Source organism: Sceloporus occidentalis, unplaced genomic scaffold, assembly GCF_023333645.1.
Source record: "Sceloporus occidentalis isolate IW3139 unplaced genomic scaffold, rSceOcc1.0.p SCAF_97, whole genome shotgun sequence".
NCBI lineage: Eukaryota > Metazoa > Chordata > Lepidosauria > Squamata > Phrynosomatidae > Sceloporus > Sceloporus occidentalis.
Genome location: NW_028317077.1, coordinates 1647183 through 1660301, shown reverse-complemented (window position 1 = coordinate 1660301; position 13119 = coordinate 1647183). Strand labels below are relative to the sequence as shown.

At 39.7% G+C, this 13119-nt stretch overlaps 1 protein-coding gene across 10 annotated transcripts in view; it reads left to right on the top strand.

Moving 5' to 3' along the window:
- LOC149284221 (transcription factor 4-like) overlaps positions 1-10486 on the top strand; it is a 171451-nt gene extending 160965 nt beyond the window's left edge. For 4 of the 10 annotated variants that reach the window (XM_089497018.1, XM_089497016.1, XM_089497023.1 and 1 more), the window contains 6 exons: positions 134-210; positions 673-876; positions 8157-8292; positions 8674-8836; positions 9643-9872; positions 10350-10486. In XM_089497018.1, coding sequence (XP_089353144.1) covers positions 134-210; positions 673-876; positions 8157-8292; positions 8674-8836; positions 9643-9872; positions 10350-10486 — 947 coding nt within the window. The remainder of the gene's footprint in view (positions 1-133; positions 211-672; positions 877-8156; positions 8293-8673; positions 8837-9642; positions 9873-10349) is intronic. The other 6 variants (XM_089497021.1, XM_089497017.1, XM_089497025.1 and 3 more) reach the window with 3 other exon arrangements.
- The last annotated feature ends 2633 nt before the right edge of the window (positions 10487-13119 follow it).

Sequence of the window (13119 nt, the reverse complement as noted above, 5' to 3'; positions counted from 1 at the left end):
CTTAAGTATGTTTTTGGAAAGTCTCCATTGTCTGCTTCGCACATTTACATTCATACTAAACAACGGCAAAAGTTTTAAGTAAGAGAGAATGCTTGTGCAACTCGATAATTAACTTCTTTCTTTCTTCAATTAGCAGGCACAGCTGTTTGGTCAAGAAACGGAGCGCAGAGCTCGTCATCGCCCAACTATGAAGGACCTTTGCACTCTCTAGTAGGTTCCTTCTTTCTCGGCCTTTAAATCGTCGTCACCGTGGCCAGTTATTTTAAATGCATGGAGCATGGCGGCGGTGCGTTCCCAGAGATGGTGATTGCTGCTGAATGGTTGACGGTTAACTCCACAGTGCCTGGAATTGCTTGTTGTATAAATGATGTCTGTATGAGACGGCCCGTGGGAGCTCGGACGTATGTGAATACAATTCACGTAGGGGCTTTATCAGGGCAGCTTCTGACCCGGGGCAGGTAAAGCTGGATGGCCCCCTGCCCCCCGACTAGCGTAGGCACTAGAACACGCACTCACGCTAACACTCATATAAAACATAGTTCAGTCAGTGGAACGCTGTACACATTTGTCTTGGTGCAAAAAAAAAAAAGAAGAAAAAATTGAAATAAAATAAATTAGCTACAGTGTGTTTTTCACCATATTTGATGATATAACTTTTTTTTTTTCTTTCAGCAAAGCCGAATTGAGGACAGATTAGAAAGACTGGACGATGCAATTCACGTCCTACGGAACCACGCGGTGGGGCCTTCGACGGCCATGCCAGGAAGCCACGGCGACATGCACGGAATAATCGGCCCATCTCACAACGGAGCAATGGGCGGCCTCGGGTCGGGATATGGAACTGGCCTTTTGTCAGCCAACAGACATTCTTTAATGGTAAGCCAAGAACAACGCTATTCACAAAGCTGCTCGTCGTTACTTTAGATTATCTTTCTTCACAAACTCCCTGTAAAGTAATTCCAGATCGGTTAGCATCCCAAGTTCTATAAATAAATAAACCTATGCAATGTACAAATATATTTATTAAAACCCACTTTGTATGTCTAGCAGCCATCTTTACTGCCTGGTCCAAGAAAATAAACAATTGTTTAGCAGGCTAAATTGCCAGCGGCATGGACGGGGTCAATGGAGACCCAAAGGACCCAGTGATCATGTCTGATTGGGTAGTTTTAAGGGGTTAAATTACACCCAGCTGCCCTGTTACTATGATGCAGTCGTCGGAACTTTGAGTATCGCGTGATATAGTCTCTATAGGTTATATAGATGCGTTATTAATTATTCTTCTGCAAAATTCCTAAATGCCAGGAAAACGTCTATTTGCCACATAACAACACCAAAAAAATCAGCTGTATTCTCAAGCTTCTAATTCATAAAATATATTTACAGATCTCAGAAATTCCAGCTGTTTAAACAATCCTATATTTAAGGTAATTTAAGCTGCTCTATTGTGTTGCGGTTATAATTACCTCTGCGGAAAAGCAAGGAGCGAACGAGTAAACAAACAGAGCCGGAATGATTATATCGCAGGTGTCGGGAGCGGGCGCCATGTCCTATTTGCTTCTATTAGGAACGCGACATTTTAATTTATTGCTGACCTCACACATAAGGCTTTTTTAAAATAAAAAAAAAACCTCAAAATAGGAAAGAAAATATATTCAGGTGCCAGGTGTGTTTTTTTTTAGTTTTATGGCGGAGGAAGCTTTTTATGTCCTAAAAAAATTACTTCTTTTACCTTGTGAGGCTGCAGAATCCCCCCATAAGCATTTGCCCCTTTACCCCATCCCCTTGCTATTTGCTTAACAAGGCCCCCTCCACGTGCGAAAAGCGCTCCCATCGAGTGGGGGCCGATTTCTCACCGTTGATTGGCTTCTTCAGGCCGAGAATCGTGAGACCACTGAGTAGATATTCTGCTGTTCTGGAGCTGCAGCTTCTCTGGAAGTATCTTATTTTTAAGGCCGCCGGGGACATTAAACTGCCCCTATAATCCTCTGCAGTCACAATTTACACTTTGAGACTGCTTACGGCACATTTAACAATCACCATTGTGAGACACTGTAGCAAATTTGTTATTGCTTGATAACCCAAGGTTAAGTATCAGCCATCTGATCCTTTAGTTTTTCTGCCGATTTCCTCAAGAAACCGCAAAAAGCACCTGTACGCTTTTCATTTATTCCAATACAAGGCTTAGAATCGGTTGGTTTTCTGGCAATCACAATATCCATAAATAGTATTTCTCCCTGTCCATAAATGTAAGAATCATAGTTTAAAAACTAACAAGCTAAAAAAAAAACAAATTCTAATATATTAAAGAACAAAGGGGTTGGCTGCCGGGCCTCGCTGTTTGTAACCTTGGATCATCGGATTTATTTCAACTCTAAAGGAGACGGAGGGAAAATACTATGTAGATAAGAAAGAAAAAAAACAACATTGAAGGGTATGGTAATGTTTTCCACATTTCAATCTCTAATGCTTGAACCAGGCCTTAACGATACACCCAGCTGCGTTAAATAAAGGCAGCGGGGGAGGGACGCCGGAAACCCGCTCCAAATACGTCGGTCAGAACGTTGCGGGTTTCCAGAGCACCTTAATGTGTTTCAGATGAACATCCAGCGGTACCAGCAAAGCCGCTCTGAGTCTGGGTTCCGAATGAGACAAATATCTTTGGTGTCTCCTTAAAACCGCCGTCAGTAGGCCAACCGTTCGTGAAATCAAGATCTTAGGATTGTGTGACATCAGTGTTAGGCAACATGGTGGTCTCCATCTAGGCAACATGGTGGTCTCCATCTTGGCAACATGGTGGTCTCCATCTAGGCAACATGGTGGTCTCCATCTTGGCAACATGGCGGTCTCCATCTAGGCAACATGGTGGTCTCCATCTAGTTGGGAACCACGACTTCCATGATCCTCTGCCAGCCTACTGTTGATGATAAGCTATAACTCTCATGGGGCTTAACTATTAAACCAAGATTAAATTCCAGTTTCTTGCACCTTTGTAGCTGCAGAGCCTCGCGTTGATTGCTCGAGTTCTTTAGAAATCATCTCAGCTCAACCGATGATTTCCATCTTCTGCCACCTATGCAGCTAGCATGTCTTGAACTGCTTCACCTCTGCATAAAGATTCAGGACTTTGCCTTGATACCCTACGCAAAATCTGATCCGGCTTTCTCTTTTTTCTCTTTCTTCGTGAAGAACCCCCCAGTTTGGTTCCGTTGGCTGGAAAAGGCTGACCTCAGTATTTAGCTTGGCGCTCTATTCAAAGGATCTCCAACCTTTGCCCTTATGACTTCTTTAAAAAAAGACAATTTCGTAGAGCCCAGTAATTTGGGGATTATCCTGTTTGTTATTGTATATCCTAACTCCCGAGCCATGGAAATATAAGCAAATATACACAATTGGTAAACTCAACAAATCACCGTCTTCTGGAAAAGATTAGCGCCGAGTTCTCTGCGATGCCACAGAGGTGTTTTTGGAAAGTAAGTTATGTCTTTGACGCCTCTCAACATTATATTATTATTATTTTTTTTATTATTGTTTGCATTTGGTGCCCATTTCACAAGAATTTTGGAACTTTTCCACCCAGAATGTGTAGGTTTCATCCAAAATAAATGAAGTTATGGATAACTCACTTTTTCACAGCGTGTTGTCATAGTCAATGAAGTCACTCGCCGAAGACATTTAAAAAAAAATATATATATATATAGAGAGAGAGAACGTTCTCTGACCAGCGAGTGAGTTATATATTTTCCGTAATGCGTTCCGATGGTTTAAGCCAAACACATCTATGATCGTAACCTATTTCCTCAAGTTGATCCGTCTTAGAAGCTCAAATAAGTATCCCGAGAGTTTTTTGTTCTATTTTTTTTTTTTTTAAAGCCTGTTTGCTTCCTCCCTTAAGTTTTGGAAAGAAAAAAAAAAAAAAAAAAAAGCAAGTTGGAGTTAATGAAGAATTTTTTTTTTTTTTTGTCTCTGGATAACCTCCCCCCCAGGCTACCCTAATTTTGTTTCCCCTGTAGTCTTGATCGGAAACAGCTGGCCTTTGTTTAAAAAGCTGTTTTGTGAAAAACGTCTGGATCTTGAGAAGCAGAGCTGAGGTCATCACTAAAAACAGGTGCATGTAAACGCGCTGGAATGCACCGCGGCCCGTTCAACTGCGGAGGCTTAACGGGGCCACGCACTCAATTCCCAACATACATGCGATGGGACTCTCCTGGATCCAGCACATGTCAGCTAGGAACTTTCAAAAAGTAAAAAGAAAATATATAAAGTTTCTCCGCTTTGCGCATCTTTAGAAACCCACATCGCGGTATCTCGTGTCAAAGCCCCATCACACATGGAAGTCATGGGGTCAAGATTGTCCATACAGGACACGTATGATGAAGAATGCAGCGTAGAGGAGCTCCTTGGAGAACACGCATACAACCGATTGCTACTTTATGTATATATATAAATATATATATATATTCTTTTTAGGGAGATCTGACCATTATTGGCAGCTTACTGACCATAGGGGGGAATGAATTAAGTAAAAAAGTTATTTTGGAAGGAAGTTTTGTTATCGGAGTTGGCTCTTTATATCACATCAATAAACATTGGCTGCCAAAGAAAACTTCCTTTTGAAAATCCTCTTGTGTTTCCATCCGACCGGCACAGAAATCCCAGATCCGCAGAGTTCAGGTCCGTTAGTCGGGGCGCGGGGAGTATAGACGAACGCGTGGACTCTATAACGTGGCGCGTTTTTGCTCCGTTCCTCTAAGGGACGCTTAGACGGCTTTTTCCGATGATTTGGGGTTTAATGCCCTTTCCTTCACTATTTGGAAAAGCTGCTTAGTGGAATTTTTTTTTTTTTAGTGTTGCAATTTTCTTTTTTTTCTGATTTAATGCCACTTTTAATGTCATTTTTTTTTTTATTAAATCCTTTCTTGTTGCGTTTGATCTTATTTTCAGCAAAGCCCCTCGACATATGGAATGCATTATTGTATAGAAGCGAGATGAAAGGCTTGCTGCGTCGGGAAACGTTTAAAGTGGCAACAGATTCGGACTCGAGGAAGGCATTCTCTCTGTAGTGTTTACTCATTTTGCAGCAAAGCGGTATTTTCTGCGTATTCCGCGAATCTATTTATCATTCCGACGGAATATAAACTATATTAATCTCATTATAATGTAAAACCAGTGGTATATTTATCTCTTTCTTGGTGTTCATTTACACTGCGTGATGGTTTTCCACCCAAATGTATGTTGTCCTCGGTCTCTCTCTGGCCATGCTTTGCGAAGAGGGTAGTAGATAAGTGGATCTGCTCCTCGACAGAAGTGACAAAGGTTAAATCAGTAAGGATATTTAAACATGCATGGGACAGGGTTACGTTTATCCTGCATGTAACATAAGTACAAGGACTATTAATGGAGAACCAAGCGGACTTTACATGCAATAATTGTTTATTCTTTGCATTGAATTCAGACTCGTCCTCCATATCTGGATGCTTTTGGTCTTTCGCGGGGTGCTAAACACTAAAGAGCAACCTAAAACACACAGAATAATAAGCATCCCGCTCATTCTGCGTTTCTCGAGAGCTTTTATCTTCCTCGTCGGTAGCGGACCGAGTGCCCGTCTGTGAGCCGAGGGTCGCGCACTCGCTCTCGGGCGATGGTGAAGATGCACTCGAAACTCTGAATGGTTCTCGTCGTGTTCAGGGAGGATCGGCTTTCTTGCCTGCTCTGCGCGGAAGAGATATTGGCGAGATAATTGAAACTGAAATTTTAGCGCTCTTGAACCGTTGTGTGTAATTGATATCGCATGGAGAGATTATAATCCTCAGACAGTAGAACGGTTTGGTACGCTCGGGGTAATTACACGGCAAATGCGTCGGTCTAGTGGGCTGAGGAAAAAAATATACAATCCGAAGACACTTCACATGAACGTGGTGCGTTCCGGGCAGGAATGCCTCTGTGTCGACGCAGAAAGAGGGCGAGGGAATACGCTGCTTGGAAACAATAAGGGCAGCTTTTCAGGAGCAAAAGAACGTAATGCCTCTACTTTCAATTATTTTTTAACCCTTCAGGTGCCAGACAGTCGAGCAATGCGCTGTAGTACTTGACTTAAGTTTATACAGAATAATACTTTTTTTTTATATATATTATTTTAGCCTTCTCATGCGGAACCTCTCATTTTTTGTAAAACTATTTTTTTTTCTTATCTTCCTTTTTTTTTTTTTTTTTTTTTTTTTTTTTGGCTTATTTTGTAAACGAAGATTCAAAAATTGAGCCCCTAAAACGTTCTTAGTTGTCTTCAGGGCAGGGGAAAGGCGAATGCTGGCGTTTTAAATGTTGGGAAGCACCGCTAGCAAAGCATCAATGGTTCACCTGTCTGCTTTTTTGCTTTTAAATGCAGCCCTATAGCGCTATATATAACAATAAATAATAATTATTATTACAATGTATAGAAATAAAACATTTTAAGGATCTAAGATAAATCTTTACGAATCCTTTTTTTTATGTATATGTATTTTTTTTACAAAAATGTGATATAGCAGCATTTTCGGTATTTCATATACAATGTAGCTGTTACATTATTATTTTTTTTCCCCAAGCAATTCTCATTTGTGGATTTCATACTACCAGGTCAAAAAAAAAAAAGAAAAATGAGAATAATAAAAATAAGGAATAATTATTTTCCCCCTTTTTCTCCTAAATAACATTTACTCCTACTCAAGGATAAAAACATATTTCTTTCAAACGCACATCATATGTAACTAATATATGTGTCACTTAGTGCTTTTATTACTAACGTAACCAGAGTTAACTATTTTGTGCAACTGATTATTTTCTTTTCTTTCTTTATTTTTTTTTGTGATACAATTTGTCACTGAATCCATCCAGATGGGGATTAGGATAAATTTAGCTGGCAGCTGGATATGAATCCAGCAGTCTTAGAAACCAGTGTGATACAAATCCGAACAAGAGGAAAAAATACTAATTAATCTTTTTTTTTTCTTTCTTTATAATGCGAGATAAGTTCTACTTCAGCTCGACTCGATATGCCATGAATTGTAAACAATGCGCTAGCCTAGCGTTAAAATACTTGGATATCTGATCGATCGAACACATGTTCACATTTTATATGGATTTTTACGTTAAATATGTTTATTCCCTCCATTATAATATTTTTACAATGGGGGAAAAAAGAAGCTGATTTTAATTTCGTAATTTAAAATAAATTAAGCAATAAATAGTACAAAGAAAAAATTTAATTTGTTAATTTTTGAGGTCTCTGACAAACCAAACTTTTAACAAAAAAATTAATAATAATAAAAAAAAAATGATTACTTTAAAATAATGCATTGTACCTCGTATTTAATAATCCGGCTCTTATACTATGATATTGTCACGTGGTTTTTATAAAAAAAAAAAAAAAATTAGTTAAGGACGGGTTTGTTTGTGTATGAATAAAGGTGGCGGTGTGGCTGCCACAAACAGAGGATTAGGAAGCATTGTGGGAAAATGGCAGCCCTGAGAATTTTATCCCTTGAAATGAAAGCTGAATGCCAAGCGGAAATTCCTGTAGGACTTCTGATAGCAATGGGGGACTCGAGAAGCCCACAATTAAACATATGGGCGTTAAGATAATTGTCAGATCTGTTGGCGGACATGATGGAAGACAGATTGGTACGAATCGGTGCGCTCCGCTGCAGCACCCAGGGAGACAATTTGATGTTTTACCTGCCTGAGTTACTCTCCCTTTTTTTGTGTCACTAAATGCTCGTCGCAGCGTCTCGCTGGGTGTTAAGTGCTGTTTGCGGAGCCGGGAAAGGCGGCCGTCTGGTGGCGCAACAGCTCCCCCTAGTGTATTATTTACAAAAAACCTGTTTGGGTGAAAAGGGTCTCGTTTAAAGCAAAGCGGGAGCAACTCTTATATATCAGAAACTTAGCAATGAGCAGCAATAATCATGAAGATGCGGAGAACAGGGAGTAAAGATGACGGCTCTCGTGGTATACACACCATTTCTGACGCATGGATATTGCCTGTTGCAATCAATATCAGGATTGAGAATTTTAGGAGGTTACTGGTCATCTTTAATTGAAATGTAACACAGCCAGTGTGGTATTCTTAATGTAGGAAGATACAATGCTTGGCTCACACGGGTTCTTTTTGTCTTTATCAGGTGGGAGCACATCGTGAGGATGGTGTTGGCCTGAGAGGGGGTCACTCACTTGTGCCGAACCAGGTCTCTGTGCCACAATTACCCGTCCAGTCTGCCACATCTCCGGATTTGAATCCACCGCAAGATCCATACAGGGGTAGGCAAAGCTGCAGCGTATGTAACGACGACACAACGCATAGCCCATTTCTACAATGTTGACCATTTACATTCTCCATCCTACCTGAAGAGCCCTTGTGTCCTCTTGCATTGCACCGCTAATTTAAATTATCCCCTTGCCAATATATCAAGTCTGATCAGTTCAGTGCACCTCCAGTTTAAAAGTTGGGTGACGTTCCACACGTTGACTTTACACTTTACATCATCCTTACAGCCATGTTGCCCCTAATTTGACATAGCGGCTGGAGGCAGGTGCCACCACATTCTCTGCCTTTGGTTGCTTGGACTTCTAGCTACATTTTAACTACGATTGCCTGCCTGTAAGCTTTGATACTCCTCTAAGCGCGGTCTTTCCACGCAGGTATCCCGACCGGCCTGCAAGGGCAGAATTTGTCTCCAGGAAGCACCGACATCAAATCAGACGACGAAGGAGACGAAAATCTCCAGGACTCCAAATCATCAGACGACAAGAAGCTAGAAGATGACAAGAAGGATATCAAATCAATAACGAGGTCAAGATCTAGGTAACAGTACATAATAGTGTCGCTTCATTTAATTCCTTTACTGGATTTCGATGAAGTGAACAGAAAGGATTATGGAGAAACCACAATTTCTTTCCCCAACGGCTCAAAAAAATAAATGACCGCCTGGTGGAAACAAAGGGCCTCTTCTGATGGAGCCAAATGCGGTCACTTCAGAGATGTACTCTTCAAATCAAGTCTTGCAATATCTGATTAATATACTTCTGTGAGATGTTTGACCCCCCCCATTCCACGTTGAAGGGCAAATGATTGAGATATATATTAGTACAGATACTGTACTTGTAAGACGGAGTACAGTTACCTTTGAGTGGTCCCTCTCCATAATCAATGTAGTGTAGGCTAAAATTATGCCCCAAAAAGGCTGGCTACTGCAAAATGAAGTCTGGGCATCTAATTAAATAATTTTGTATGTAAACAGGATATTATTTTGTGTATATTTATGTATTGCGTTTGTTAACGCTGAAACAATTTGGAATCGGGTTAACGTAAAGCGTATTCTGTGATATCTGACTAAAGTCATTCAGAACTGAATTATGTTTTTTTTATATACATTTAAAGAATTGGTTTTGCTTAAATGTTTGTTGTATCCCTTTTAAAATATGTTTATTATTATGTATATATTTTATGTATATTATCACTCTTTCATGGTCATGTAATAATCATCATAATAATTGTTATAATATACTCCTTATATACAATATTCCACCATACTGCTGTTTCATGAACACCGGACAGAACTTTGTAGTTTTTTTATTTTTTTTATTAAAATGTCTCATTTGCATTCCCAGCAATAACGATGATGAAGATCTTACACCTGAACAGAAGGCAGAGAGGGAGAAAGAACGAAGGATGGCAAACAATGCTCGGGAACGTCTACGTGTGCGCGATATCAACGAGGCTTTCAAGGAGCTGGGGCGCATGGTCCAACTTCACCTGAAGAGCGATAAGCCTCAGACTAAGCTGCTAATACTCCATCAAGCTGTCGCCGTCATCCTGAGCCTAGAACAACAAGTCAGAGGTAGCCACCAGAACAGCACCTTCACATATCCATCGTGGAAACGGGAGCGAGTAGCTTAGAACATTCTGTCCCTTTCAAGCCTTCTATCATATAGGTCAGGGGTGTCCAACCTGCGGCCCTCCAGCTGCTGCAGGACTACATCTCCCATAATGCTCTTTCAGCTAAGGGGCTGGCTAAGGAGGATGGGAGATGTAGTCATGCAGCAGCTGGAGGGCCGCAGGTTGGACGACCCTGATATAGGTTGTGGAAAGCTCAGGCTTTGAAGGGATGATTAAAGTGTAGTGTACACTCAATATATTATGTGAACATGCTTAATATACTGTAATTGTCCCCTGTCCCTGTAATGCATAAATGACGTGAAGCCAAGTAATAATTTGATTATTATGGATAATATAAAAATAGTTTTGATTCTTTTGACTGTTGGTTTTCATCTCTGTGAAAGTCGTAACCATTTATTTATTTTAAATTGTCTTCTAGAAAGGAATTTGAATCCTAAAGCCGCCTGTCTGAAAAGGCGAGAAGAAGAAAAAGTTTCCTCTGACCCTTCCCCGCTGTCGCTGGCTGGACCCCATGGTGGAATGGGAGATGCATCAAGTCATTTGGGGCAGATGTAAAAGGCAAGCATCTGGATACACGCTATTGAATCCTTCTGGGATAACCCCAAAATCCTAGATCAGGGGCGTCCAACCTACGGCCCTCCAGCTGCTGCAGGACTACATCTCCTGTAATGCTCTTTCAGCTAAGGGGCTGGCTGAGGAGTATGGGAGATGTAGTCCTGCAGGAGCTGGAGGGCCACAGGTTGGACACCCCTGTCCTAGATTATTATTATTGAAATTACTGCACTAAGCATTATGGAACCTTTATGGCCCTCATGTCCCACCGTTCTCCACTTTTTAATTTTTTGATCATTAACTTATTTTTTTCCCTATGTGTTCCTTAATTTTAGTAATTTATAAAATCTATTTCTATTTTTAACTTTTTTTCTTCCTATTTTTCATCCTTAGGTCCACGTTTTTTGCGTTTCTCCATTTAGACAAGAAGTCACTTCCCCAGCAACCGGGTTAATCTTAAAAATTCACACAGACGTCTCTCCTGTGCTCCTTTTTTTTTCCCCTTTTCTTTTTGTAAAATAAGACAAAGTCTGCGTAGTTCCGCATCACAGACGCAAGAGGTTTCAGCATTCCGGACGCAAGCAAAGTGCAAGCAGCGGGAGAAGTCACGGCGGGTCGTTCAGAGACAGAATGGTAATCGCCTCCGCACTGTGGATCGATGCATTTGTGCCTAAACTTCTTTTGGAAAACAAAAAATAAAGTATAATTAGTCGGAAAAAAAAATATTTAAAATTGTAAACTTGCAATAATGAAAAAGTATACTTCTGGGGGGACAAAAAAAACGGCTTTTGTTGGCGTCATATTCCTCTAGCGTTTATACCTACTGGATCGCGGGGAAGCCTTGCTACCCAGATACTTACAAAACCAGCAAGTTACGAAGTCGATGACATTAGCCATTCCTTAGAGTAGGAGGAACAGATGGATCTTACAGACCTATGACAAATATATAAATATATATATAAATATATATATGAGAATTGTAGTGAAATATGGTAAACTCTGTTTCATTTTGTTCGAAAATAGTTTTTGCTCCTGTATAAATAATGAAAAACTTTTTTTAAAAAAAGAGAGACTTTACTGTAAATAGTTTTTTGTTCTTTTTCCTTTTCTTTCTGATGTATTGTTCATGTCTACTCTGTCCCCCATCCCTGGTTCCGTGGCAACCTTTTTTTTTGTGTGTAAACTCTGCGGAGAGGTAATGCAGGATTCTACAATCGAGCCCTGAGTTGCTTTTTGCTCATTAACAGAGTTTTTTTTGGGGGGGGGTTGGTTTTTTTGGCTAGCTTCTTCCGAACGCAGGTCTAAAGTCACAACGTGTAAATATTACAGGCAGCGAATACTTGGCATGTTGAGTTTGCCACGGCGTATTGTTGCTCACGTGAGCCTATTCTGGGATTTTTCATAGGTACAAGGTTAGAACGCTACAAAATGTTACCACTGTGCCTTCCAATGTTTCTATCATCATTAAAAAAAATAAAAATATTTAAAAAAAAAAGACAAAAAAAAACAAAACATACTTAGTGGCTGTGATATAGCTAACTAAATTCTAAGTGTTAACTACATATGTAGCTAAAGTGGTATGCAGCAAGACTTTTTCTGATAAAAGGGGTCAGAATATTTGATAAAAGTAGAGAAATTGCATTTAGCATGAGTGGCTCTGGGCTGCCGCCTCCTTGGTTCATAAGATGCTTAATATCCGATTATAATGCAGCATTCCGGTAAAAATTCGATATCAGAACGCATCATGGTGCACTTTCCACAGGAGGCTGGTAGCGATCGTGATTTTTTGTTGTTTTTTTTTTTTGTGGGGACCAGTATGAATGAAGCTTATTTTTTTTGGGGTGAAAAACTGATATCAAGTTCCATCCCAACCTGACATTTTAATGTGTTCCGTCGGGGGTTAATACTGCCCCAAACGCCAGCCGCAGACACTTGGCACAGGTTTAAATCATATCGCTCATCAGAATAGAGTTTCCACCGCTTAGCCCTGGGAAAAAAAACAAAACAAAAAAAAAAACGCCATAAAAAATGGTCTAAGTGTCCATCTGTTCTCCAATGATATACATTATAGAAAGGACGATTTGCATTTGTTAAACTTATGCATCAAATGTTTCATTATTTTGAAATTGTGTATGTAAAAGTTTATATTTTTACATGTAGACTTAACTTGTTATTAAGTGTTTTAAATACGTTGTTTTCTGTGTTACAAAAAAATTTGTTGTTGGGAAAAAAAAAAAAAACAATTTTGGAAATGGAAAAAGTAACATACGGATAAAAATTGGTCTTGACGGTTTCCAAGACCTTAAAAGAACAAAACCTTTGTTGTGACCTAATAAACAAATACCTACCCATAAACATTTCAATGTGCTACATAACTACGATACAGAAATGTAAATATATTAACTGCTGGAAAGGAAACACACCTTTTTTTTTTTTTTTTTACAATTTATTTTGAATTTTTTTTGTAAATGTGGAGGTGGATTAATGTCGGAGACGAAAATCTTTAATTCTTGTGCAACTAAAACTGTAATAACCACTTTTTGTCAGCATGATTTTACAGACTGATTTAAAAAAAAATCATAAGAAACGTGTTGACAATTGTATTATAAAACTTATTTTCAATTTTACATTTTTTC